Raw genomic sequence first — 26,614 nt, 5'->3', positions numbered from 1 at the left:
CAAACCTGGAGATTTGTAATTAATTTCACTAAACCTGAATGTGAACAACATATATAACAAGTGCTCTGAGTCTCTGATAACCTTTTTTTTTTTTCTTTTGTTTCCTTGTGAACCTATGCTTCTATGGTGTACAGCTGTGCTCAAGGATGGTAATGGCATAAAGGAGTGAGTGACTATATTTAAAATTATAGCTGCAAGAACCCTAAAGCAGTATACTAGCTTGAACAGCTATGCATTTAACAAAAAAAGAAAAAAAAAGGAAAAAAGAATTATTAACAGCTATGCGATTGTGATCATATCTACTTTGAGTTGTGGACTAATATTTAAACTTGAAGGGCTTAGATGTTTGGAGAGCATGACTCAACCCTTGAATGGCAGCAGCTGCTACAGCCAGTGAGACAAGTAAGCAAACCAAGTTCAAAAGCTGGAGGCTGAGCCACCTAATTGTTCCTTGTTTGATCTTCTTTTGGGCAATGTGCATCTCTACTGGGAAATAGACTGTCATTGGCCGGTACCCAATGGCTGCAAGGAGTGCAATTATGTCATTAAAGAAAGGCAATGCCATGGCAATGAGTGTTGCAACAACCACAAATAATGTTCTCCAACATAGCCTTAATAAGTTGACTCTCAACTCTTTCCTAGAAATGCTGATTGGTTACTCTTCCGTTACAAAAGTTGAATTCGGCCAACACAAGCTAATCCATGATTCAACCACGCTAAATGCTGGTTGAGCGATTACCTGTCCAAATTCCATTCAAAGAAGTATTTTAATTAGTATTCACGTAGAATGAAACTAAACCTGATATGCTCCCACAAGGTGCACCACAATGAAGACATTGGCCAAGTCAACCACCCAAAAGGGCTCGTAAAATCCAAAGCCAGTCAACATGTTTCCTGGTGCATGGTTCCCAAATGCAGCATAGCCAAGGCAACCGCATAACAAGTATAAAGTGGTTGACGTAAACATTCCTATCATGTTAGCTTTCTTCATTTCCTTATTTTCAGGCGGTGATGACTTCAAGGTATCTTGGAAGTTCGTACAGAAAGGTAAAATTGTAAGAAACAGTAACATGCTATTTTCTCATATATAAAACCATAATCAAAGATTTTGATCATATTTCTTACGTGGATTTCAATCAAAATGCTAGAATATGCACAAGCAAGTACCATATTACCGGCTGCTGTAAACATTGTCCAAACCTTGTCTGCCACGGTTATGTCTACCGGTTCTTGCTCCGTTGCCTGTCCATATTGCTGCCTTTTTTCAGTAATTGAAAATGCTATATTTGCATTGGTTAATTGCTTACAGTTTAATATAATTTAAATGAAGGTTCATTTAATTGATTGATACAATTGTACTAGTTTTAACTAAGATCATCATTCCCTTTTTGGGTTTTTACATGATAAAAGCATAAAAACTGCTACTAGAAAGTTTGGCAAGTAGGAGACTTAAAATATAAATATTTGACAAAATTGAATTACCTTGAATAACCTTTGCAAAAGCAATTCCCATTCCAGTAAATGCATACCCAAAAGGCATAATAGCTGCAATGATGGAAATCCATGACACTTGTGGAAGTTTGGGATTTGAGAGACGAAATTTTCGACAATTCCTAGAGCAATCATGTATGGATTGTTGGAAAAGTTGCATGAAGCCCCATGATCTTTCTTGTGAAAATAATTTGATTTGCGTATTGCCCTGGATTTCAGGCGTTGTTAATGGCATAAATTTGAAGTGTGAAATGTAATATACTACTAACAGATAACTTTAATTGTAATATGTTAAACAATAGCTTACACCATGCTAATCGAGGCTGTAATGGTATAACCAACTAACATTCCAATGAGAAAGGTGTATTGGAGAAACCCACAGGCCTTGTAATTGATTCCACCTAGCACAATTGATTATAAAAACGAAAGTTAAATTTTGTGACAAGTTCTTTAAATCAAAGGTTTAAAATTCCGAAATTAAATCTGCAATGTCTAAAAATTACCAAGGTTGGTTTTGACAGCCTCCACGTAAGAGTAATTTCTCTTCACAGAGGTTGAGTTTGGAGATCTGTAACAATCTGCTAAGAGACTGGAAGTGTAATATGTGATGCATGCGAATACTAAGAGAGTGCCAACCCCAGCGATCCATCCAAGCTGCGCCATAGCCGAGGTCAGGGAGAGAACACCCGAACCTATGACCGCTGTTATTATGCGTGCACTTGCGGTCCATGCAGTCCCTGCAAATGATCACAGCACATAAGTGGTTAAGTAGCAATCATTTGTGTTATGAAATGCATATATTTGCCCAAGCCGAGGAAATTTCAGGCTCTGTCAGTTGGTTTTCTAAATTGATTAATTGCATCTTAACAATTCATCTGCACTTCTTCTCTCGTCAGTATCTCCAACATTGCTTTCCTATTAGATTCAATTCATTCAATATCGCTTGTCTGGGTTCCTCCTAAGTATTAAAGATCTTTGGTGGTCTGGTTTTAATTAACTCATGTAAACTATAAGTTCCATCAGTCGAGGTCCGAACTTGGGCCTCACATAGTCACATGATATGAAGCCATCAGGCACAAAACATAACAAAACCAACCTTTTTGCTTAGTGAGTTTTTTTTTTGGTTCAATTGGTTTCTTTTATTATTTTGCCATTTGGCAATAGTACGCAATTTAAGCATGATCTGTAAGATTCCATTACATTTAAATTCAATTAATGAAGTGGTTCGGCATATCTGTATCTGAAGTTATTAAATGCTAACAACTATCCAGCCTGACCGTTTCTCTCAGTCATTTGTTACCTGGAACCAGCTGTCCGTTTGTCTCAGTCATTTCTTATCTGGAAACCTGCTAGATTCTAGATAGAGCAGGAGCGACTCAGTTTCAGGGGCTTGGTCTCGTGAGAACAACTAATAACCCCGGGGACTGTCAAACCACAAGTTTATTCCCTCCGGTCGATTCAATGGGATCATTGGTCGCTTGGAAAGAATATATGCTCGCGAGAATCATAATGCCACAGTGCATTTAGGCAACTGTAAATCTATAAGGCAGTGGCTAGTGGGAAATGTGGTTGCAACTATTACGTAGTTTAGAGAGCTTCCTTTTATTATTGAGATAAAATTTATATGTGAGTAAAAAATTTTATATTATTAAAAAATTTAAATGAGATATTGTGTGTGTATATATATATAAATGATACAAAAATTTAATAGTTTAAATTTTTGAGTTCAAGTAATGTCTAATATATATATATATATGAATTTTTTAGTGTGCTTTCTAATGATCCAAGTATGATAAATCTCCAAACAATTGGTATTAGAGTCAAGTTACAGGTTCGAGTCTTAGTGGTATTACTGGAGGAAAATTATTGGCAAATCGGAAGTTGACTGCGTCCATCAATTTCATGTGCTAAAACACTTTCATGTGCTCGAACATTAATATTAAAAAATTCCATTTGGATGCAACCAGCTCTATTGGTTTTGATAAATTAAAAAACCTAAAGCTTTTTTTTTAATTTATTTTTAACCTAAAAGAGCCCTACTTATATCAAGTCTTAAACAATAAAAAGAGGCTTTGTAATAGAAAATCAAAAGTGGTGAAGCAAAAACCAAAGGAAAGAATAAAAGCTAAGAAAAATAAAGAAAAATAGAAGAATAGAGAGATAGTTGAACGAAAATTGATTCATAATCCGATTGATCTGAAATTTTGTAAACAAGTTTATTATTCAAAGTTTTATATTTTGAATAATAAAGATCGAGTTTGAAGCTCTTTAAGAACAAATCTAAGGTGTATTTGTTAAGTCACTTATTTGATTAGATTTCTCTAATTATCTTTCTAATTATTGATTAATTTTAGTTTTAGTTAAAAAAAAACTTTATATATCTATTATTTGATAGTGAAAATTTTTCTGATGATTCATATTTTTTTTTCTCTATATTTTTCATGTAAATTTTGATGTGTTTTATTTTTCTTGTATTATTGATTATTGATTATTATATACCATATGTTTATTATAATATATTAATTATAAGTTGCTATATTAATTGCTTTAGACTCAACATAGAGGACATGCTAAAACCCATCGAATCGATTATGAGTGCTAAAGTCTTTAATGAAATAATAACTCGATGCCTAAAATGTTTACATTTACAACTACTTGTTCTGATTTTATGCTAAAGTCCACTCATCAATCCGGTTGTGGAATCAGTGAAATGCTACGCACATGCATGCGATTCAGGGCAGGAGTTGGAATTTACGTGCGTGAGAGAGAGTAGCTCTTCTTCTTGGTTTTCCATCATCATCAAACTGACCACCTCCACTACCATCGCCTGCTTTGTGGGCATCCGAACCAGATTCACATATCTCATGCTGAATTTCTTGATCTAAAACAACACTGTGCATCTTCTTGTCTCTCTACTTTTTAACCTTTCTTTCTCAACTTGTGCAAAAGAATCTTGCACCATTCAAGCAAAAAATGAAAGCGAAAAAAATTGCTACAAACAGACTTACTATACAACTTGGTTCAATAGCAATCCTTAAAGCCTAACAAAATAGAGTTTCTTTGTATTTTGATGGTTAGATGCAGACGTATTTGCCACTAATGTCTAAGGGATATTCAACCGTGTCCCCTTTAAACTTTTGATTGGCTATCCTCTTTATTTAGCACTTGTCCTAAAGAGTGTTCATATGTAGTAAAGGCATATTTCCTGTTAGCTTTTTACATTTTCAATCACATAATTTCAAAGGACTTGTAATGCACTGATGCGGCTTTTAATTTTTGCCCAAATATAGAAGAATTGCAGCTGTCGACCCTTGTAGTTCGGGAAAATTGGATAAAAATTATTGCCACCGTCCTCCTGTGCTTTGCAAGTGGAAGGTGCTTTCTTTTCATTTTTCACCTACTCCTTGCTACATACTATAAACATATTGAATTATATGTTCTTTTAGGTCATGTTTGGAAGTCTAAACACATGTGAACATATTAAGATTATTTTGGAATCTTTACCATTTCCAAGGTTGTCTTTCTACTTTCAGTTTCCGGCAACTGCAACAAGCAAGAATCATTAATTTTTTTTTGTTTTTGTACAAATAAGCTAAGCCAAGTAAGAGAGATTTAAATCCTATATACCAAGCAAAAGTAGCTAATTAATAATAATGAACTCCCCAAAAAATGCTTCCTAGGGGGAATTAGGCCCAGGTAAGCCCAATATCAGCAAAAGTTTGGGCTTTGGAACCAGACACGCGTGGCCTGCAGTTGCATTGTTTCTCCAGGACATTATACTATTAGACAGTGTTTCACCAAACAATATGCTTGTAAAGCATTTTTGGCTTCCCAAATTGTAGACTCATATCACAAATGCTGCGTGCGCATTTATTACGGACCGAAACTCAACTTTTAGACTCTGTGATTTCAAAATCTGATCATAGATTTATTGATGTTCAGATTATACTATTATGAGATATTATTTGCTTTAGATCCATTGACCTCAAAATTTTACCCCACAAAAAAACCTCTCATAAAAAGAAAATGGTATCAACTCTTATATTCTATAACCAATTTTAGTACACAGCCGATGTAAGATTTATGACCTCTCTAGGACCGTGGCATCCTCTTCTACTCCAGCCTACCATCCTTAGTGACACATCTCTAGTACTCTTCAGAGCTGGCTCATATATCATTTGTCACTAGTCAAGATTTAACTTTCAAGCTTATGCAACTCCAAGACCTAACCATGAACTAATTCGACATTTTAGATCAGCCTAACCATCACGATTCACACCTTTGTAAAATATTATCCGCTTCGATCCCCTTGACCTCACGGTTTTGTCCCACAAAAAACGACTCAGAAAGAAAAAATGACGTGAATCCTTATATCTCATGATCAATTCTAATACACAATCGATGTAAGATTTATATATCCTCTCTATGACCTCGACACATTCACAAAGCTGATTTGACATAAATCCTAGTCAATGAGAAGCTTGTTTCTGCTACAATAGAATCAATATGCAATACGGCACTGAATCATGATAAAATGCATGTTGAATAAGTTCAAACACTTTTAAGTGCTGAGAATAGGGCGGGATTACAGAGATTTAAGTTAGGTTCTGGTAACAGCGGCAAAATGGCTAGCCACCACTTTATTTGTATTCAAACGATGGCACGGGAGGAGCATCAAAGCTTTCCAAAACCCCCGTCACACTTCCACTACCTGTTGCTGATTCTTGCTTCTTTCCACCAAAGAGTCCTCCAAACCATGAAGAGGAAGAATTTGATGAAGAAGCTGATGATGATGATGACGAAGGTGAGCCCTGTCTCAAACTGTCAACTGATAGAGGGGCTTGGTTTGGCAATTGCCCCATTGGAAATCCAGGCATTCCAGCTGCATTCGGTGCTGGCTCTTCAATCATAATAGGCATCTGTGGTTGACTGAGAAATTTATTCAACATGATACCAGCCCCTTCAATCAAGGCAAGCAGAACCCCACCAAAGATTGCTGATCTGGAAGCAGCACCAAGTCCTTGACGCATTGAAAGAAACCCTCCAGTGGCAGCACCAGCTATAATCGAGTTCCACGGATCTTCCTTCTGTCGCACGTACACCATAGTGCAATCAAAGGTGGAAAAAAGGCCACCCCAAACAGCAAAACTACCACCAACACGAGGGGCATTCATACGCAATGCTTGAGTTCCTCCAATCAACCGAGCACCACTAGGTGAGTTAGACATGCCTTTCAAGAAGTGGAAGGCTGCACCTCCAACAGCACCCATACCAAAAGCACCACCAATATCATCAAGAATTCGATCAGGGCATGGCTCTCGTGAAGTTTCTGGGGTCCCCATGGTTCACAAAGATAGTGCCTTTCTATTAAAAACACCCACCAAGTTTCAAAATTCCCTACAAAATTCACCCGTCAAAAAAATTGCTCAAATTTCCACAAAAAACAATATTTATTCCAAAATAAATTACATAATTGAGTCTGATCAGAACAACAATTTCAGAAAACATCTAATCTAGTTCGATTGCAACAAACTAACGTTAATTACCAACTTCAATGACGTGTAAAACCAAGCAAATTAAACATTGGAAGACATAAACTTAATAAATTGCCAAATTTTCAAGGAGACGGATTAAATATATGTTCCTGTGACAATCCTTTTTTTTTTACCTTTTCTAAGGTCAAAGCTAATTTCAATTAACCCTTCATGTATACAAAGAAAAATGGAATCTTTTTCGACGAAAACGATCATAAAAGCGATCCAATCCAAAAACCCATGAAACAAAATAAAAACATAGTAAAACCCTAGATAAACATATGACTTTTCAGATGGTGATAAATCAATTTCAAAGCAACCCAGAAAACATTTGGGAAAAATAAAAGCAATAACTTTATTGTTTAGCATGAATGAAATTATCGGTTTTTTTTACCTCGGTGGCGATCTGACAGAAGAGCCGAGGTCTTTTAGTGCAAAATAGGGATTTGTTATTACATATAAAAGATTTGATCATTTATGACAAGACTAGAGGAAAAGAAATATATCAGGAAACGGTCAACCCTAGAAGGCCAGAACCTTTGGGAGGGCAAAGGAATTTTCCTTTTTTAATTGGGTTCTCTCTGTTTGTTTTTTTCAAATGGGCTGCATAAATTCAAGGCCCTTTTTTTTGGGCTTTTTTCGTTCTTCATTAGAGGCCTTTTGATTTGGGCTTTTACTCTTGAATCTTGGAAGTGGTTTTATCAACAACAACAGCGATAATGTTTAAAAGAAATCAAAAGAATGTGGACTTTTCCCCGCCCTTTTCTTGGGGGTGGACTTTGGATACTATGAAATTAGTATCTTTCTCAATCATCAAGTCAATTACAAGCATCATTAGAGCAAAATCCAAGTCAATTACATTAGAGAACAGTGAGTCTTTTCATTTCAGAAAGGGAAAAACACTCTAAAGCATCATTAGAGCAAAATCCAAGTCAATTACAAGCATTTCAAAGAGATCATCAAGTCCCATCAAGCTTCCATTTTCAAACACCTAGTTGACCCCTAAAAGTGCAAAAAAAAAAGAAAATGGAAAAAATAATACAAGTACATCTCAGGCAATCCATCAAATATTCACAAACTTATTCTATGATCATCATAGATAACGAACCATCTGAATGATATGTCAACTTTCATGAAAGGATTGCAAATGATAGATTTGAATGATATGTCAACTTTCATGAAAGGATTGCAAATGATAGATTTGAAATTTTGAACCCCCAAATTTGAACTTCATGCCACCAGAACTTCTCCACTTGAAAGGTAAGAAATTTCCCCACTTCTAAAAGTCAACCTCAGATATGAACTGCAGGATCAAGTGGTGTCTTTTCTTTCTCATTGCTACCAACTGAAAGCAGCCAAATTCCCCAAAAGTTCTTAGAAAGTCAGCTAACAGATAAAGACAGGTTTCAGTTTTATAACTTCTAATTAGAAAAAAAGAAAAGGAAAAAAGAGTCACAACTTACTTCGTAGAGTTGAAAGTTCAGAACTCTTCAATACATGCAGCCTCTTTGCAGTAGAAACAAACATGCTGCCAAATAAATGTACTCCAGGATCAAAATTATTGGAACCAATTAAAAAAGATCAATTTTCATAAAAAAAAATTATAGTTTGATTCAAGTTTATATAAAGGTAGCTTCAATAATCATGATAGATATCATAATCATTACACTAAAAGGAATTTGGGTCAGATTATATGCCAGCAAGTTTTCATTCTGAAGAAACAGATGTTTTTGTACCGAATTTGGCAGTTGAATAATAGTTGAAGGTTTCATTTGTGTAAGCTGATGTTATAAGCTAAAGAACAATATAAAGGAAAATGCTTACTGCCATGGGACATCCCCAACAAGCACCCTGTCTCCTTCATCATCTTCATAAATTAGAGTATATTCCCCACATCCAGCTAATGAACCTGCATCTGCTTTTTCTAATTCCTCACTCTTGTTTTCATTTTGGGTGGCAGAAGAATCTCTTTGAGCTAGTGTAAGTGTAACAAACTGGTCAAAGTAAGCTAATATACAGTAAAATGTAAGAAAAAGTAAGCAATAACTCTGGTGGAATTATCAGGTTTGTAGACAACCTGCAAGTAGACCACTGAACAGCTCATCTATAGCAAGTGAGAGTTCCTCATAGCTGTTATAGGCGCCGAGATTCACTTTCCTTCCGATGGGGATTCCTTCCATGTTGATCTTTACAAACAACTGAGGTTTGGAATTTTCTGGTTTTCCTCCAGTGTCCTCCTCCTTTTCATTTGGTGATTCAGAAGCTGGTTTGGACGAGCTGCTGCTTGCAAGATTTTTCCTGAATGACCGAATTGGAGGCCACCCAACAACTGGGGAATATGCAATTCTGCTCATTTTGAGGCAGTAAGAGGAGCAGATAAGAAAAATGATATAGCTTCAGTGGCAGCAGCCAGGCTGCCATGGGCTAAGCAATACAATTTTATATATAAAAAAAAACACTGCATTTATTACTACTCAAAACAAACCACAGGAACATCTATCCCATCCCAGTTATGTTTGAATCAAACCATGCTCATCCCCTTGAACAAAGCGTTGGTGCCATTTTGCCTAAAGTTATTGACATTTAAATAAACTCCCATTTCCACAAAGATAGTACAGTTTTCTTTTATCCTTACTTAAAGATCAGAATAATATTTTTCTATAACTTTTTGTTATGAACCACCATGTAAATTGACCTTTATTAAATTTTAACACATGAAAGGATTTTTTTCTCTAATACAAACAAAGTAAAGTTAAAGGATAACAACCTTGTATTTGAGGTATTGTTTGTGGTGGTATCTGCATCAGCACTAGCAAGACTAGAACATGCTTTCCTATCAGCAAACTGAACCTCTGACATCCTATAGCTACATGGCTGTGACTGTGAAAAGTCCTTGGCCATGCCAGCAAGCTTCTTGGAGATTGGTAAGTTTTGGAAAAATGAAGCCCTTGAATGTTGTGGCTCCTTCTTGGTGTCTTTCTGAAAAGCAGAATATTGTGTAGAGCCAGATGGCCATGGAATTGGAGTACAATTCACGGTATCACCTGTTTTCTTAATACACGAAATCTTTTGGCATTGGTTTTCTCTAGTATCTCTCGACCAGTCTTTCACTCCTATGCTTGTTTCAGCTGTGTGTTGGAAAGCTCTCTTTGTTCCATCAATCGAATTGTTGTTGTAGCCAAGGAATTCTCCTGGAGGGCCAAGCCTCAACTCCAACTTTCTGTCTTCTGAGGCTTTATTGTTTTCAAGCCATTCATTGTTCATGGGATTTAGATTCAGCAACTGAGGATATTCCTCCATCTTATTTAACCACTGTTAGAAGGGCAAAATGAAAGAGATCCTACCTGGTTGCACAAAGAAACTATATTTTGGTTATTGGAAAATAAGCATAGTTCAATGGAGTCAAAGCCAGGGAAAATTACTAATTCCTGGTAGGAAGGTAACAGAACTTCAATCAAGAAACTAATTGGAATGATGTAGATAAGAGAACTGCAGGAAAGCAAAATAATTGAAAAGAAGTAGGATTAATAAAAGCAGAAGCCAATAAGATATTTTTAGATAGGCCTACTTGTGCATACCTAAAGGCTAAAAACAATCTAAAAAATCTAAATAGTTCCAGCCTATGTATGAAGTTTGCTGCTTTCCAAGGAAAAGGACAACCAGACACATCTAGCAACCAGAACTAAACCACACCACTCTGTGAATAAAACTTGGTGATATATGGCAAGCTTGTGGAGGAAATATAGCTAGGTGGCTCTTTTACTTATTTCAAGTTTTCTCTTATAGTTTCCTCTTTGGAGCGAGTATAGACAGGCAAAAGGAAATTGCAGAGAGATTTCTTTCCTCCACAACACTAGAAATGGAAAATAGAACATGAGACACGCAACAGCTTGAACATAATGGAATTGGTGGTCATATTACTTTGATGCATAGCCTAGACAAGACAACATTGTTCTTATTCTTTTGTCAAGAAGCAAATGCTAGCCTGGACTCGTATGATGCTTATCCTACGCTTAGGCACATGGACGTGGCACTTGATAAAAAGACAGCATTGTTGTTCACTTTCTTTGTCAATATAACTTGATATACGTACAATTATACATTTGATTAAATACATAAACACCCTCTAACATATTTTCCTCTGCTGTATAAAGCTGATTTCGGACACAATCTTTTTTTGTATACAAGTACATATATACTTCTCTTTTCTGGGTATAAAAGAGGCAATAAACCTTGTTAAGATCAGGGAAAAGCCCTGTCCATAATTATTAGCAATTGCAACTGAGCAAGAGTAAAGTGTAATATAATTAAATGCTTTCCACATCATAGGAATAGGATTCATTCAAAAGAGGAAAGAAAAAAATATCATGTGCTGCATCCACATCTCTTGTCCACCTTTCACTACAATTTGTCCACTAGTTAAGTAAACCCAGTCAACTCCACCCATATATCCAAAGCAAGAAAATATTTCAAACATTATTGAACTGAGAAACTAGAATCCTGATTTAAAAGAGAACTCAAAGTATTAATCATACTTTACAATGCCTTGATAGCAGTCATTATTAAATTGTTGACTCCATTAAAACTCTTTCAAGCATGCTTTCTGAAATCCGCGTTTCGTGGATGGGTGGAGAAGCCTACCTTTGTTTTGATGGGTTTAGCATTTTGGACAATGAAGTTATTTTCAAGTTAGTATATGTATTTTTCTTCTTTTCAAAGTAGGCAATGGAAACGTTCAATGAATATTGGAAGAATAAAAAAAAAAAAAAACCTAAAGTCTTGGTTATCATTATTAGCAGAACAACTAACCCTTTTAAGCTCGCCATCTGTAAATGGTGGTGGAGCCCTAACATCCCACTTATTATTGAGATATGATCGATCACTGCCTGCCCTGATAATTCCCAACTTCACTTTAAGAGGAGCCTTTTTGGACCTTTTTTGCTTTATTCCTCCCTTTTCTTCTCTTTACTTCTTGATCGTTATTATCATTGCAAGTTTGTCTCCTGCTAATTTCCAGCCAACCAAATCTCTTCTTTTTCTATCATTCTCTTTCTTAATTCATAGCTACTATATCAAGTATGCTTAAAATCTGAGGAATCACTTCATTTTGCACCTGTAAAATCGATTGCATCTGCTACATTAATCATCTTCTACTATGATTTTTAGGAAGAAAATTCTTTGCTGTTTATAAAAGAGATTTGATGGTGATTTTAAAGAAAGCATGCATGTAGTTTGTTTGTTTGTTTGTTTACTGATAAATCATGACTTGATTGGTCTTCTAGACACCCTGATGAGTCACAAAACCAGACACAAGACAAACGCTGTGCCTGGTTCTGTTTTTGCACAGCTTTTAAATGTTGATTGGGTATACATTATTCTATTCTCTTTATTCATTTTCCCTCCTCTCTCCAGAGCCCTGCCAAAAATACACCACCAATAATAGAATCAAGTGTATGGATTCAGTTGGGAAATCTGGGGGCTATCTTTCCGACAACGAAAGCCCGAGACCTCCAAATCCAAATCTTGAAAGTATAGAGCGAACTTGAATGGTTGAATTTGACAAACCACCGCATCACTCCAACATGAACCCTTCATTTCCTTTCAACTTCAAAGTGCGGGGAAGACCTTGACCTTTCGCCTAGGAGACCTTAAATTTGGAACTTCAGATCAGGCCACTAAGGCTGTCAACTTTCCATAAAGTTTGTGATGCCTCACTGTATATATCCCTGCCAACCCACCAAAAAAAGGAAAGAGTTCGGGCGGGCGCAGGGGAAACAACTCGATCAAAAGCACAAGGAAATATAAAGTGCCATACTATTGTAACTAATATTGATAATATAGTTAGATATTCAATACATAATTACTTCTGCATCATTTACAACATATATCCTTGTTTCCATAGCAATGAACTAATTTTAGTGAAGGCTATTCAGCACCTGACAGGGCATGCACCTCATGCTTTTTGAGCAACTGTAGCCTGTCTCACCATCTGAATAAAAACCAGACAATGCAATTACTAAAGAAGTTAGTACATATTTGCATAATTACAAGTTATAAACATGCTGGTGTCGGTGCATATAATGGAATACAGCAAAATGTGAGACCTGAAAGTAAACTTCGAGCTTTCTCCTCAAGATTGCATACTCTTGTTTGACCTGTTGAAAAGTCCTAATACATGCATCTATAAAATCAAGATATTGAATTCACTTCAGAAAGGGTTTGCAAATTTATAACAGACGTAAACATAAAGATCTGTCTGCATGGTATTAATGGAAGGAAGGAGAATAACGTGGACAATAAACTTACCCTTCATTTTCAGCGCTGCAGTATTCTCTGAACACTCTGCATTCATTCGTCACCTTTTTTAGCCCAGTGATTCAAGTTGATTGTAAACAACATAACCAAGTAAATCAAGAAAACAATTACATTGCTACTAATATGCTAGTAACATCAATTCACTTTTTTTTTTTTTTTTATTTGGGTATTTGAGGATTTGCTTGGAGCTGCTAACTTGAATTGATGATGTAATCATCTAGTTTGGAATTAAAGTAAATAAATAAAAAGTTAAGGTCATTTGAAATATATAATTTGGTTAGTTTGGAATCCAACTAACAGTTGATTTTATAAAATTGATAAAATCATTTGTGAGCAAATTTTACTATACAATTCATTAATTCAATTTTAGTGTGGTTCCAAACAAGCCGTATGCAAAGTTATTCTAGACTAGCAAAAACATTCTGGCTTTTCAACAATTCAATTTAACAATTACAACAGGCTTACATTTGCCAATGCATTGTCAAGCAATGCAACAGCATTAAGTATAAGATAAAAAATAGAACTATGAAATGATGATTACTTGAGATATCTAGAGCAGATGGCTGCAAGAGCAAGACACTGCAAACGGAAACCAGCGCCATTGTCTCCGGTACACGATTATGACGAACTGATCCAGGTCTTTTCAAATATTTACTTTCAAGTCCACCACAAGACCTGCTTTAATGCAAAAACCAATCAAAAAGTTAGATTGATCAAAATTCTGTTTTCATCAATGAAACAAGGCGAGAGTACACTGAAGATGAGAGGCGAGGAGAAGAATTGGAAAGGATTAAAAATTGAGAGAGAACTGCGCGACCCCTTTTTTTTTTTTTTTACTACTTTTAAAATTTTCACATAATAGATTTTGTTTGGTGAGTTATGATTTTTCTCCGATTTAAGAATTTTCACGTAAAATTTGTGTTGCAATATTTTTCATGGTTTTTTTTTTTATTTGATGTATCCTGTGAAAATAGATTCAAGTGATGGTAGAATTTGTCGTTTTTCATTCGTATAGTACTGTTCATGTATATGATACTATTTACTTATAAACATTATTTATTTAGATAAAAATTATGATTCCGTGCATTTGATTTTTTTTTTTTTTTTTTGTGAAAGAAGAAAATTGTTCTGTTGTGATTTAGTTTCTTTGAGTATGTTGGTAATTGTAATTAACATATTAATAATAAAATCATTTTAACGATGATTATCAATTATGGAATATTTTTCTAAAAATCATCAAAATTAGTATTGTTATTTTTATTTTAATAAAATCTAATACATGTTCATATATATAACTTATAAGTTATTAGAAAATAAAAAATATTATGGAGTATATTTCTCGTATGATATTTTCAATATTATTTATAAATATAAATGATTTTAAGTAGGATTTCGTACAAGTATTCTATTTAAAGGGAGTATATTACTTACAAGTTTTTTAACTGTAATATTACAATTATTTAATTAAAATAAAATTTTGTGTAAAAGTTCGCTATTTATAAATATAAGTTTCATATAAATTTTTTATGGATTCTACATAATCTTAAATTGTTATTAGTTAACTGTTTATTATAGTTATTATAGGTGATATGGTTCTATTTTAAAATCAATTGTAATCTAATCAGTGGAAACTTGAGAATATTATGTAATAATAATTTTAAATTATTAAAAATGGTTAGATTACTATTGAGATGATTTAAATACCATTAAAAAAATTTTAAAAATTATAGAAAAAGTGATTTTTAAAATCATTAAAACGAATTTATCCTCTAAGTGCTATTTATAAAAATGTGTTTCTACATAATTTATGTAATAATTAAATGTGAACATATCAAACTAAATTCATTAGAATTGATTTTGACCTTATATCTTAATTAGAAACAATGAATTAATTCACATCTTATAATTTTCTATATGAACGATGAATTCTTATCTTAAAATTTTCTATATAAAACAATGAATTCTTATTTAATAAATTATTTTTTCAATAAAAGTTAAAATTGTTATTTTTTTTTTAAATAATCTTATTATTAATAATAAAAGTGTTGTGAGTGTTTTATATTTTTATGTAATATGATGATGTCAATTCGTCAGTTATTTATAATATTATATCAAATATAATAATATAATATCATCAATGATAAAATCATTATCATAATTAAATAATTACAACAATATTAACGGTAAAATCAAATGATATTTTAATATTTATGAGATCGAATTTAATAATAAAGCTAAAATGCTAAAAAAATTCTTATATTTTATCAAAATTTTTAAATAAGCTTTTATCCATTTATTATATCCAATTGAATGCTTAAAGCATTGTTTTTATTTAATTAAGTTCATATTTTGCATGAAAATCACAAAAATCGTTTAAAAAATAAAATTTTAATAAAACAAAATAGTAATTTAAGGTCTTAATTAAATAAAAATAGTATTTTAAAGGTTTAATTAGATAAAAATAATATTTTAAATGTTTAATTATGTATAATTAAAATTTTATCTAAGAAATTACAAAAAATATAAAGGCTCATGCGTTTTATTATTATTATTATTTTAAATATAGCCACCCCGAATATGACTTGAGAAAATTTATGGGATTGGACCGGGCGACCGGTCTACAATGGTTAGCTTTCGTTTATTGAACTCCTGATGTACAGATTTATCACGGGCTTGCTCTAATGGGCTGGTTTAGTTTGTTTCGGCCACAGAATTTTGTAGAAGAGAGGAAAAGAGAACAAAAGGGATAACAAACAAATTTCCTGAAGGAAAAGTTCGGCGTGGGGCGGGGATGTTTACAATGGCGCGGTGACAGCATAAACGTTCATAAATCATAGATCTCTTCATTTCCAAAAAAACCCTAAAAAAGAAAGAAAAAAAGAAAGCTATTACAAGACTTGAAAGAAGAAGATGGAAGACGAAGTAGAGAGGCGACAGATCGAACAGATTCTGGAGCTCGATCAAGAAGAGTTACAGATCGAAGAAGTCGAAGGTTTTCTCGAATCATCCGATGACGATCGTGATACTAAGTAACTACTGCAAGCTTATAGAAATTTCTTTCCTTTTTTTTTTCCACAATTTGATTCGTTTGTACAGTTGCATTTGGAATTTATCGTCGTTTTATCGCTGCGTTTTAGTTGAATTTAGGGTTTAAGAAAATTTTAAATTTATTAATATTGCAGATTGAACTCTTTCTGAAACTCACCTGATTGTTTTTTTGTTTAAATTAAATTAAACAGTTTTATGATATATTTCAGTTCGATTGCTAGGGTTTACTATTGGTTTCTAATTTTGTTGTTCATATTGTAGTGGCGTTGCTTCAACTGAAGACTTTACCTTCAATACCAATTTGACTTCCCTACATTCATATCTCGGCGGTAATGATGTACTCTCTATTTATCATAACAAAGTTTATGGTCAGTCTTGTATAAACAGTTTTGAGTTTTACTTCATTAAATGCATATGGCAGAGGTTGATGATACGCGCCACAGATCTGCTTTTTGGGAAGGTGGTGCTATCTTGAACATCCCATTGTTCTATCTTGAAGGTATTTATTCATATGCTGTTTATTTTGGTCTACACTGCTTGGCACAGTTCTGATTGCACATGTTCAAAAATTGTGGTTCTGGAGGTATTGATTTATCAAAATTCTTGGTGTGGTTGATTCGTAAAATTAGAAAATTTTAGGAACATTAGATGTTTAACTTTTTTAATGGATTTTGATTGATGTGCAACCGTGATAGAATGGCTTCAGAAAAGTTGTACATAAGTTTGAGGCATGTATTATAGCTTTTGAGCTCTATAACCAGTCTTTAATGGTTTGTTTTTGAATCACATGCTTTCATATTATTATGGTTGATAATCTTCCTCTTTTTGTATTAACAGATTGAAGAATTTAAACCCTTTTGTTTAATATGTACCAGGGGTAGTCCTGTTCCCAGAGGCAACACTCCCTCTTAGAGTTATTCAACCCAGATTTATAGCTGCAGTTAACAGAGCAATGAACCAGGCTGATGCTCCATACACCATGGGTGTGGTAGGTGAACTCTCCATCATATCTTCTCTTTTTCACTTTTTTTTGCATATGTGATTTCTTTCTTCTTGATCTTTTTCTTGGATAGTGAAACAATAGTTGAACTTTCTTCCAGGTCCGTGTTTATAGAGACTCTGATAATGGACCATTAAGGCTAGCAAAAATAGGGACAACTGCAGAGGTATACTTGCTGAAACTTGCTGTTTTTATATTGTTGCTTGCTGATAGGCATTTAACTTGCGTTTTGTGACATTTTATTTCTAACAACTTATAGTATTGCGTAAGAGTTGTTACATGTTTGAGGGAAACGCCTGCCTAAAATGCCTCCTTTTGGCACACACCAGACACATACACAAAGAAAAAGGTTATTCAAGATTTGAAAAAATGCAGTGTGACATGTTCAGTTATAGGTGTATATAAGTAGGTGAGGAAAAATGCTATTGCCAACGAATATGCATTGTCAAATTGAATTCTGCTTGATAAACTTGTTTTATTGGACCAGAGAAAATTATATGGTTAAAGTATGTCTGTATGTGTTGTGGTGTACCCTTGTGAGCACATTTTAAGTTCCACTCCAATTTGATAATGATTTTAAGCTTGAGTACAGTTGTTTTATAATACTTAAGTGCATTAATTCTTGTTTGCAGATTCGACAATATCGTCCGGTAGAGGATGGTACAATTAATGTGGTTACTCGTGGTCAACAGCGGTTTCATTTGAGACGCCGTTGGATTGATGTGGAAGGAGCAGTAAGCAAAATCTTTTTCTTTTTTTTTGGAAAATATTCTTAAATGTCTTTATTGTTAGTGCCTATATGATAGAATGCTCATTTGCTATAAACTCTCATCTTTTAAGCCTTGTGGAGAGATTCAAATTATTGAAGAAGATGTGCCATTTAGAACCCCGCGAGATGCATATGCAAAATTGGCACCATTAAGTAATCTGCGAAGTCAACAGATGCCATCTTTAAATGCTTCATCACTTGGAGGTGGGAATGAGGAAAATGATTCAGAAGCAAATTCAGAGGAAAGCTTTGAGAGTGAACTTTCTCAAACAGAAAGGAGAATTCATCAAGCTGCAATTGGTTCTTCTTATGAGTCTGATAGGACGGATGAGTCATTAAGTAGTAATGATGACGATAAATTGTCTGAGTCAGATGACCAATCAGAAAGTCCATGTCTAAATGACTCTAGCTTCATACTCTCATCACCTTCTAACCATGAAAAACAAATCAGAAATGCTGGCTTGGGAATTGGGACCAAATCCATGGCTCGCAAAGTGTCACGACCAAGGTCTCATCCTTCACGTACAGTTTCAAGAGCATTCTGGCCCTATTGGGTATATCAAATGTATGACTCATATTGTCTTGCTCAAAAGGCAGCAGGTATCCCAACTTTGATTTTAGTCGTTTCCCTATGCTCCTTTGCAGCCACCTCATTCACTTTGTTTATTTTAAAGATTTTTCTATGTTAGTGATTCATGAGCATATTGTTTGTTCTTGTCTGGTATTTAGTTGAAGGTTTGACAGTTACAAAGAATTTTTGTGGAAGAAATTACATATGGTTCCTGGAACATGCGGATTTTCAGAATTTAATTTAAGACAACTCATTTTGGTCATTTGTTTGGAGCACTGATGTTCCCGTTTTCTATCATACTTTGTGTGCTTGCAATGAGAGTTTCTTTTCTTTTTCTTTTTTTTTTTTTTGTGATACATTTGAAAAAGGAATAAAAAAATACTTTATATGCACAGACATACATAGGCATTATTAGCAAAGATTCTCTTCATGTCTGCTAAAATTTCTGCTTATGTAGTTGTTTCCTTTTGGCCCGGTCTTGTTTTCAAATCTAAACAATGTTAAATGTTTTGTATTGCTATATTTGCAGATTTGTGGAAACAAATTGTTGGGAAGCCTAGCATGGATGGCTTTGTGAAGAAGCCTGATCTTTTATCTTTTTATATTGCAAGTAAAATTCCCATCTCTGAACCCACAAGGCAGGAGCTTCTGGAAATTGATGTCATTTCATGTAGACTGCGCCGGGAAATTGAGTTACTTGAAAGACTTGATCGTATTCAATGTAGGATATGTCAGGTACTACTACGACTACTATACTCTCTCTTGTGTGTATATGTGTGTGAGAATACCTGCATCATATATTTGCATGCTTTCTTCTGTTCTTAATGCTCAAACATGCAGCCCTATGGGCTATGTCTTTGCCAATTTTTATTCCATTGTCTTAGTTTTTTTTCTTCAGACTGTAATTGCTAGGCGCAGTGATATGTTGGTGATGTCTAGTGATGGTCCTCTGGGTGCTTATGTTAACGCATATGGCACTGTGCATGAGGTAATGACTTTTTGTAAAGCAAATGGCTTAGCACTCATAGGCTTGCCGGATAAAGAGTACAGCTGGTTTCCTGGGTATGTTCTTAAACTCTCTCTTTCTCAAGGGCTAGTATGATGCTAATCATGTTACACTAAATAGCATGGATAGTTGACACCTTTTCATCTCATAGTGGATTGTCATATCATTTTGCCTTGGGGTTAATAGGGGAGGTTCAGATTTTCAATGTTCTTTTGATGGCAGTGATAAAGTTTCCTTATAGGATAATTGACTTTTATTTAAATTCTAGCTGGGAAAGCAATCCATAGCTTTGGTTAGTAACTGGTAATGAAGAGTAACAAGATATTTTAAAGAGGATAGGGCAGGAAAGATACCATGTTGATGTAGTTGGCAAGAGCAAAGTGATTCAGTTCTGGCTTTCATGATTTTCATTGCATTATTGCAAGTCCGTATCTGTGATTGTACACGAACGGTTGACAAACGAACATTTACTCCCTTTCGACAAATTTGTGTTGGTGTATATGGTAGTTGGTGGAACTTAATAGTTGGGAGGCTGTAAACTAGTAAATTGGGTATAAATCAATATGCAAAGTCTGTTGACATCTCCATGAATTGCAATATTAACTTGTGATTGTTCTCGTAATTCCTTTTTTTGGCCATATATTTATATAACCATGATTAACTTAATTGCTTCTTTCTACAGGTATGCGTGGACAATCATAAATTGTGCATCTTGTGAAAACCATATGGGGTGGCTTTTTACTGCTACAAATGACAAGTTGAAGCCTAAATCTTTCTGGGGTATAAGGAGTTGTCAAGTTACTGATGAAATGCGTTAAAACTTAAAAACCATATGTTCTCAAGTACGCTCTAAATCATTTCTCTAGTTAATATGTGACCCGACTATTAGAGCTTATATTGTGTATATAACTTTGGAGCACTATCTCTTATGACATGTAGCCTTCATCAATGAAAAGATCAGCGTTCATGCTGCTATTTTTAGCAATCTAACTAAAGCCATAGTCCATGTGATTGCAAGAGCCTAAGTTGATCTGGTTATAGAGTCGCTATTCTAGCGTTTTCCCAATTATTTTGTTGTATTGTCAAGCAGATCGGTTGAATATAAAGCTGAGTTGGATTCAATTTGGCATTAACCTCAATTACAAGATTAGAGAAATCAATAGGTCCTAACAGTCATGCTATTAATCTCAATTACAGGAACTAGAAAAATCAGAAAACCGAGGCATAAACAAACAATAAAGGAAATTGGGAGAACATAAAACAGTGAGGCTGTGGCTGCAAATCGCAGACAAGTAAAACATAGGACTCTGCTTCAAGCCTTTAATTTCAACGGAAGGTTCTGTAGACTGGGCTGTACATGCAGCTCTCCGCATACTTGACGAGATCCTCAGGCTGAGGAAGGTGAGAAGCCAGACCTAGAACAATCAAAGAAAGTAAATAGCTGAATATGGAGGACAGTGAGTTTAAGAGCTTAACACATTATAAAAGGAAAGGGACATGACATGGACGTGCATCAGGTTTCAGACAGGAACTCACCAAGTTCATATGCCTTGGCAGCAACCTTAGCAGCAATATTGGCTGATATCTTTCTGATATTTGAGAACGGTGGGTAAATCATTCCCTTTTCGTAGTGTTCCTCAGACACTTGTGAAGCCAAAGCTTCCGCTGTCACGGGAAAAAAAGAAAGCAGTTAGGTCCAATTGCTCACCATTTCCATGGGTAGAAAAATAACCAAACGGTTAGTAAATCAGGAAAAAAGGCGTTTTATATAAGGATTTTCATGAGGCATTTTGAGTGAGGCCAGCTTTTTGGTGGCTTGGTGCACTTACAGGCTGCCAAAAGCATGTCATCATGTACACGAATTGCACCAGAAATGATCACACCCAAACCAAACCCAGGGAAAATGTAAGCATTGTTTGCCTGAATTACATCAAACAAGGAGTAACAAATAGTATAAGAAAATCCGGGTGCAAGTAAATTTCAAACTCAAAAAGATACGTGAGGTACAGATAGAACCTGGCCAGGCACGAAGACTTTGCCATCATATTCAAAGGAGTCAAATGGGCTTCCACTGGCAAAGATTGCACGACCCTGCAGAAGAAAATTGGGAAAAAAGTTAAAGATTACAGAAAGAGTTTTAAGACTAATTTACTTTAATCTGTACAAAATTCCATGCTACAAGACATCTCATCTTAAAGAACATAAAGAGAATTGCATGTCATATACCTCACTCCATGTATATGCTTCTTCTGCTGTACATTCAGCTTGCGAGGTTGGGTTGGATAGAGCCATGATAAGAGGTTTCTGCAAGTCAGTCATCAGGATTAGTATACAACTCTTCAGTTGGAATGATATCGACATGCATACAGAGTTAAAAGAACCTTATTGAAGGATGCCATGGCCTCAACAACCTCCTTTGTGAATTGTTTTCCCACTCCGGATGTTCCAATAAGGACAGTTGGCTTGATTGCCTGATTAATCAAGACAAAGGTGAGAAGGAAAGAAAAAAAAAAAAATATATATATATATATATATATATATATGAAACAATTGTGTTTTGAATCTGGATGAATAATTCAAGATAAGTGACATACCTTGACAGCATCTACGAGTTCCTTGACAGGTTCGTGCTTATGAGCCCAAGGTTTCTTGAAGTGTTGAAGTGACTCCTTGCGAGAGTCAACAATCAATCCCTGCCACACAATTTGAACTCATCACGGTGAGAAGGGATAGATAAAAATATGCCAATTTTAAAAAGAAGAGCTACCATCTTTTTTACAAGATGTTCAGATGAGATTCACAGTACCCTTGAGTCTACAAGCCAAATCTTCTTGCGGTTCTCTTCAATTGGATTTCCGGCCTGTCAAGAAACCGTACATGTTTAGCCATAAACCTTTTATGAGGAAACAAATATTTAGGATAAAAAAAGTGAATGAACTTGTTACCTGCTTCGACATTTCAAGAGCTATGAGCTCAGCTATGCCAGTTCCGGCCTGTCAACACCGAAAAAGAAACACAATTAAGACGTTAAACATGTATAATAGGTTTTCTCTCTTTATAAGTAAAAATAGTGGGGGGAGATTAAGTGATATAAAGAAAAATATTGCTAAGAATTGATGAAATCTAAACAGGCTAATTAGAAGTGTTGTCCAGAAAAATTCAGTTTCCCTATTAAGCATTACCTCTCCAGCACCCAGGAACAAGAACTTATGGTCCGAGAGAGTTCCACCAAGTAATCTCAGGGCTGCAAGAAGCCCAGCCAGCACCACAGATGCTGTACCCTGCCATTATGGAAGAGTTGCTACGTAAGAAAGAATATTTCTCACAACTAAAATAATGTTACCACCATGAAGGAAAAAAGAAGAGGAGAATCTAGTTAGAGTGTATTACCTGTATATCGTCGTTGAAAACGAGATGAGTAGAACTGTATCTTGCCAACAGCTCAAATGCATTGTGGTTTGCAAAATCTTCAAACTGAGAATCAGGCTTAGCTTATCAGTAAACAGAGCATGTAAAAATCCAGAAGTAAAGGCCTAAAATGAACGTGAACTGATGATTACCTGTATTAGGACTTTCTCTCCATAATTCTGCTTAACTGCTGACATGAACTCATGAAGAAGTTCAGCATATTCCTACACCATAGAAATCGATGTAATTCAGTATTTCAGATAAGTAAATACATTTACGGCATAACAAATTATGACTGGATGGAAATATAGAAGAAGCAAAGGAAAATCACTAAACCTGTCCAGTTGCCCTCCTTTGCCTGAGCCCAGTGTAAAACTCATCATTTAACAACTTCTCATTGTTTGTCCCAACATCAATAGTTATAGGCAAGCACTGCAAAATCAAATGAAGGTTGTAAACAATTATATGCCAATTATCTGATTTAGGAAATAATTTACACTGTTTGGTAAGCTGCAGAAAGCCTTTGAATCAGCATCATATATGTTGGGAGGCTACTGTGGCATTATTGTAACCCAAATTTTGACTACAAAGTCACCTATTGGGGAAAAAAAAGAAATCAATCAAGAAACAAAATGGTTTTAGTAATGCTTACCGCTGAGGGACGGACTCCTCCCAGAGCTGTATACAGAGAAAGTTTTCCTACTGGTATACCCATTCCCTGAAAACAAACATATTATTAAAAATCATTAAGTTGGTGTAAGTGAGAGAGAGAGAGAGAGAGAGATGATCATAGTTTCAGCTCACAGCTTCAATACAAATATCACATTACCTGGCAACCAAGATCTCCAAGACCCAAAATTCTCTCACCATCAGTGACAACAATAACTTGAACACTTCTCTCAGGCCAGTTTTTCAGTACTTCAAGAATCTTCCCCCTGATAGATTGTGACGCTTAGTTAATGTTATGCGACAGCAAGACATAAAGGGATAGAAGGAATACATACAAAGAACACAACCAAACACATACTTCTCTTTCAAGCTGATGTAAAGACCCTGAGGGCGCCTGAAAATGCTCCCATATTTTTGGCAAGCCTCACCTACTGTTGGAGTGTACACAACTGGAAGCAGTTCCTCCACATTGTCAACGAGAAGCTTGTAGAAAAGTCGCTCATTCCTCTCCTGTAAAATGCAATAGACCATCAGAAAAGTTAATTTGTCAATAGATGTCATATCATTAGCCAATGAGATCCAAAAAGGATTCAACTAAAAGTGCCAGAACTGAAAAAAAGGGTTTAAAATCACTTGGATCGACTATCAACGTGGAGAATGCAAACACATGAACAAGTACCTGAAGATCCATCATGGCCATGTATCGTTGCAAAGGAACTTTATATTGGCGAAGGTTATGCATCAGCTTCTTCTCCTGAAGCTCCTGACTGAGAACAACAGGAGGAAGAAGGCCTCGCAGGTAGTGTGCATCTCTCTCATTCTCAGTGAAGGCAAGCCCTTTGTTGTGACGTGGGTCCCGCATCAAGGAATACCCACTGTAACAAGAACAACAAGATCTAACTTGAGTTGAGAGAGAACCAAAAAAATTTCAAATCATCACCATTTTTTCTCTAAATTTGGAAACTTCAAATCAATCGAGACACTTAAAAGCTAGTGAAAAGAACAAGTGTATATAAAGGCAAGAATAATAGCAGTAGCTTTTCTGTTTATGTTACAACATAACCACTTTGTTTGCAGGTTTCAGTTTCCCCATCATTAAAAACCCAAAAATGTTTATATCATCATTGAAATTAGTCGACACAAAATGAATAATCACAAAAAAGCAAAATTTTCTATTGTGGCATTGCGTAAGTATGTAAACGACAACAACCATGACAAATATATTTTATATTGGTCATATGATAGAAGATTTAACTTTTATCATTATATATTACCAACAGAAACTTTATTTGCAAAGATAAACAAAGGTATGATCTTTATACTTTTCAGATCTAAAATGTATGAACAAGAATTATTACTAGTAGTTTAAACTTTAATGGATCCAAAAATCTAAACATATATACTATAGTATAAAACAAAAACAGAAAATTGAAGGAAGATAATATTGGCATTGGTGCAGAAATCTGAGTAAATCACCTAGCAACCGAGACAGTCCAAGGAGTGACAGGCTGATCCAACGTGGCACTATCCTCACCGTACATATCCTCAACACCACCAGCGACAGTGGACTTGTTATTCACCAAATCACCACCGTTCATCATTGTTCTCTGTAATTATAACGACCAAGATTTTCTTTCTTCTCCACCCAAGACCGGTCTCTGCAAAACCAAGAAAACTTGGGAAAGAAAAAAACAGAACAGAAAAACAGGGCAGAGAAAAACAAACTTTTGTCTCTATGGTTCAGAAAATAAAAACCAACCCTTTTTTATAGGCAAAGTAAATGCAAAGGAAAACCCAAAAATATTGTTTGAGGCAACTTGAAAATCAAAGCTTGGCAATGTCAAAGAGAATAAAAAGTAAGCTGCTATGGACCACGTTGAGAAATGGATGTTTAAAAAGAAGATCTTAGGACAAATATTTTTAAATTAAAAAAAAAAATGTCGAAGTCATAAACAAACTTGCAATGTGGGAACAATTAAATAAATAAATGAATAAGAATGAACAAATGATGATACCAAGGCAGGCATTACCAAAAGTCTTTTCAATGAAAGCATGCTGTTAGGAAGAAAGGAGAGGAACGTGGAAACGACTGACTGCTATGAAACGCAATTATTCGCCGCGTTTTTCTAGAGAGAGAGTGAAAGTTTTCTCTTTCCTTTTCTGTTTGGTTCCCGCGTTTTGAGAGAGAGAAACGGTAATTCTAATTCATTACTGCTTTGAGAAAGCCTATTCCGTTGTTCTGCTCGGGGAAAAGGGTAAAAAAATCTTCAATTAAAAATTTAATAATTATTTAAAATTTTTATATTAATTATAATTAATTAAGTCATCAATTTTTTATTTTAAATTCATTAAAATTTAATATTTTTATTTTTATTTAATTAAATTTTTAGATATTTATTTTCATCAAATTAAATCTTAAACATTTATTTTAATTCAATTAAACTTTTGATTTAAAAAAAATAAATATTTTTTAACAATAACTTAATTAATAAAAGTAAACATTTTAATTAATTGTAAAAATAATAAAATTATAATAATTATAAAATTTTAGTTCAATAACTTTTTTGACGATTTTAACTTCTACCTGATATTGCCTTTTTTTTTTTCTGTTTTTTAAAAGTATTCATTAATCATATTAATATTTTATTACTTTAAAATTAAAATTAAATTTTTATCAATTAAAGAATATTTAGATTTGAATTCATATTTTATATTTGATATTATATATATATATATGTATGTTATACACTATTAATAAATCAAATAATAATATTTTATATGTATTAATGTAATGTTATCTTAT

At 34.5% G+C, this 26,614-nt stretch overlaps 5 protein-coding genes and 1 pseudogene across 11 annotated transcripts; 1 reads left to right on the top strand and 5 right to left on the bottom strand.

Annotated features, from left to right (window-relative positions):
- Positions 1 to 655: 655 nt before the first annotated feature.
- LOC111284885 (amino acid permease 8-like) lies at positions 656 to 2,822 on the bottom strand. Its single transcript, XM_089761600.1, has 7 exons — positions 2,792 to 2,822; positions 1,995 to 2,228; positions 1,799 to 1,892; positions 1,483 to 1,613; positions 1,176 to 1,280; positions 800 to 1,026; positions 656 to 739 (listed from the first exon to the last, which is right to left on the bottom strand). The coding sequence occupies exons 1-7, from the start codon at positions 2,820 to 2,822 to the stop codon at positions 656 to 658; spliced, it is 906 nt and encodes a 301-aa protein (XP_089617726.1).
- A 3,108-nt stretch (positions 2,823 to 5,930) lies between these two features.
- LOC111284884 (mitochondrial import inner membrane translocase subunit TIM17-2-like) lies at positions 5,931 to 7,575 on the bottom strand. Its single transcript, XM_022873965.2, has 2 exons — positions 7,420 to 7,575; positions 5,931 to 6,888 (listed from the first exon to the last, which is right to left on the bottom strand). Exon 2 carries the CDS (start codon positions 6,831 to 6,833, stop codon positions 6,132 to 6,134), a length of 702 nt encoding a protein of 233 aa, XP_022729700.1. The 5' UTR covers positions 6,834 to 6,888; positions 7,420 to 7,575; the 3' UTR covers positions 5,931 to 6,131.
- Positions 7,576 to 7,885: 310 nt separating this feature from the next.
- Positions 7,886 to 11,091, bottom strand: LOC111284883 (uncharacterized). 3 transcript variants are annotated; one of them, XM_022873961.2, is made up of 6 exons: positions 10,604 to 11,091; positions 9,793 to 10,369; positions 9,103 to 9,371; positions 8,850 to 9,000; positions 8,489 to 8,553; positions 7,886 to 8,411 (listed from the first exon to the last, which is right to left on the bottom strand). In XM_022873961.2, the coding sequence occupies exons 2-6, from the start codon at positions 10,323 to 10,325 to the stop codon at positions 8,305 to 8,307; spliced, it is 1,125 nt and encodes a 374-aa protein (XP_022729696.1). In that variant the 5' UTR covers positions 10,326 to 10,369; positions 10,604 to 11,091; the 3' UTR covers positions 7,886 to 8,304. The 3 variants fall into 3 exon arrangements, with proteins under 3 accessions (XP_022729696.1, XP_089619085.1, XP_022729698.1); XM_089762959.1 differs by having other exon boundaries at positions 9,793 to 11,090; XM_022873963.2 differs by having other exon boundaries at positions 7,886 to 8,370; positions 9,793 to 11,063.
- Positions 11,092 to 13,877: 2,786 nt separating this feature from the next.
- LOC149518581 (uncharacterized) lies at positions 13,878 to 16,187 on the bottom strand (annotated as a pseudogene).
- On the top strand, positions 16,089 to 20,719 carry LOC111286548 (ATP-dependent protease La (LON) domain protein). Of its 3 annotated transcripts, XM_022876564.2 has the most exons (10): positions 16,089 to 16,369; positions 16,650 to 16,717; positions 16,810 to 16,887; positions 17,264 to 17,376; positions 17,489 to 17,554; positions 18,021 to 18,122; positions 18,229 to 18,757; positions 19,258 to 19,463; positions 19,627 to 19,790; positions 20,417 to 20,719. In XM_022876564.2, the coding sequence occupies exons 1-10, from the start codon at positions 16,251 to 16,253 to the stop codon at positions 20,550 to 20,552; spliced, it is 1,581 nt and encodes a 526-aa protein (XP_022732299.1). In that variant the 5' UTR covers positions 16,089 to 16,250; the 3' UTR covers positions 20,553 to 20,719. The 3 variants fall into 3 exon arrangements, with proteins under 3 accessions (XP_022732299.1, XP_022732300.1, XP_022732301.1); XM_022876565.2 differs by lacking the exon at positions 17,489 to 17,554; XM_022876566.2 differs by lacking the exon at positions 19,627 to 19,790 and having other exon boundaries at positions 20,417 to 20,643.
- Positions 20,720 to 20,829: 110 nt separating this feature from the next.
- Positions 20,830 to 25,887, bottom strand: LOC111286547 (NADP-dependent malic enzyme-like). Of its 3 annotated transcripts, XM_089762957.1 has the most exons (19): positions 25,842 to 25,887; positions 25,288 to 25,469; positions 24,491 to 24,686; positions 24,170 to 24,321; positions 23,972 to 24,077; positions 23,795 to 23,860; positions 23,479 to 23,574; positions 23,295 to 23,366; positions 23,125 to 23,208; positions 22,917 to 23,015; positions 22,680 to 22,727; positions 22,541 to 22,594; positions 22,329 to 22,427; positions 22,116 to 22,205; positions 21,961 to 22,038; positions 21,751 to 21,825; positions 21,564 to 21,654; positions 21,271 to 21,399; positions 20,830 to 21,149 (listed from the first exon to the last, which is right to left on the bottom strand). In XM_089762957.1, exons 2-19 carry the CDS (start codon positions 25,410 to 25,412, stop codon positions 21,061 to 21,063), a joined length of 1,749 nt encoding a protein of 582 aa, XP_089619083.1. In that variant the 5' UTR covers positions 25,413 to 25,469; positions 25,842 to 25,887; the 3' UTR covers positions 20,830 to 21,060. The 3 variants fall into 3 exon arrangements, with proteins under 3 accessions (XP_089619083.1, XP_022732297.2, XP_089619081.1); XM_022876562.2 differs by lacking the exon at positions 25,842 to 25,887 and having other exon boundaries at positions 25,288 to 25,824; XM_089762955.1 differs by lacking the exon at positions 25,842 to 25,887 and having other exon boundaries at positions 24,491 to 24,707; positions 25,288 to 25,545.
- Between the last annotated feature and the right edge of the window lie 727 nt (positions 25,888 to 26,614).

This window comes from Durio zibethinus, chromosome 6 (genome assembly GCF_047325235.1).
Source record: "Durio zibethinus cultivar Kanyao isolate XHJ-2024 chromosome 6, ASM4732523v1, whole genome shotgun sequence".
NCBI lineage: Eukaryota > Viridiplantae > Streptophyta > Magnoliopsida > Malvales > Malvaceae > Durio > Durio zibethinus.
The sequence above is the reverse complement of the archived record's forward strand: the minus strand, read 5'-3'. Positions and strand labels throughout refer to the sequence as shown.

Coding starts and splice junctions, on each gene's coding strand:
- LOC111284885 (XM_089761600.1), bottom strand. CDS start 2,822: ATGACTGAGACAAACGGACAGCTGGTTCCAG. Junction 1,893..1,994: donor GGCTGTCAAAACCAACCTTG/GTAATTTTTAGA, acceptor CAATTGTGCTAG/GTGGAATCAATTACAAGGCC. Junction 1,027..1,175: donor GACAATGTTTACAGCAGCCG/GTAATATGGTAC, acceptor CGAACTTCCAAG/ATACCTTGAAGTCATCACCG.
- LOC111284884 (XM_022873965.2), bottom strand. CDS start 6,833: ATGGGGACCCCAGAAACTTCACGAGAGCCATGCCCTGATCGAATTCTT.
- LOC111284883 (XM_022873961.2), bottom strand. CDS start 10,325: ATGGAGGAATATCCTCAGTTGCTGAATCTAAATCCCATGAACAATGAA. Junction 9,372..9,792: donor AACAATACCTCAAATACAAG/GTTGTTATCCTT, acceptor CAAAATGAGCAG/AATTGCATATTCCCCAGTTG. Junction 8,554..8,849: donor GTTGGGGATGTCCCATGGCA/GTAAGCATTTTC, acceptor TTTATTTGGCAG/CATGTTTGTTTCTACTGCAA.
- LOC111286548 (XM_022876564.2), top strand. CDS start 16,251: ATGGAAGACGAAGTAGAGAGGCGACAGATCGAACAGATTCTGGAGCTC. Junction 16,888..17,263: donor CCCATTGTTCTATCTTGAAG/GTATTTATTCAT, acceptor AATATGTACCAG/GGGTAGTCCTGTTCCCAGAG. Junction 19,791..20,416: donor GAGTACAGCTGGTTTCCTGG/GTATGTTCTTAA, acceptor TTCTTTCTACAG/GTATGCGTGGACAATCATAA.
- LOC111286547 (XM_089762955.1), bottom strand. CDS start 25,412: ATGATGAACGGTGGTGATTTGGTGAATAACAAGTCCACTGTCGCTGGT. Junction 22,206..22,328: donor AACTCGTAGATGCTGTCAAG/GTATGTCACTTA, acceptor TTGATTAATCAG/GCAATCAAGCCAACTGTCCT. Junction 22,039..22,115: donor CCATGGCATCCTTCAATAAG/GTTCTTTTAACT, acceptor ACTGACTTGCAG/AAACCTCTTATCATGGCTCT.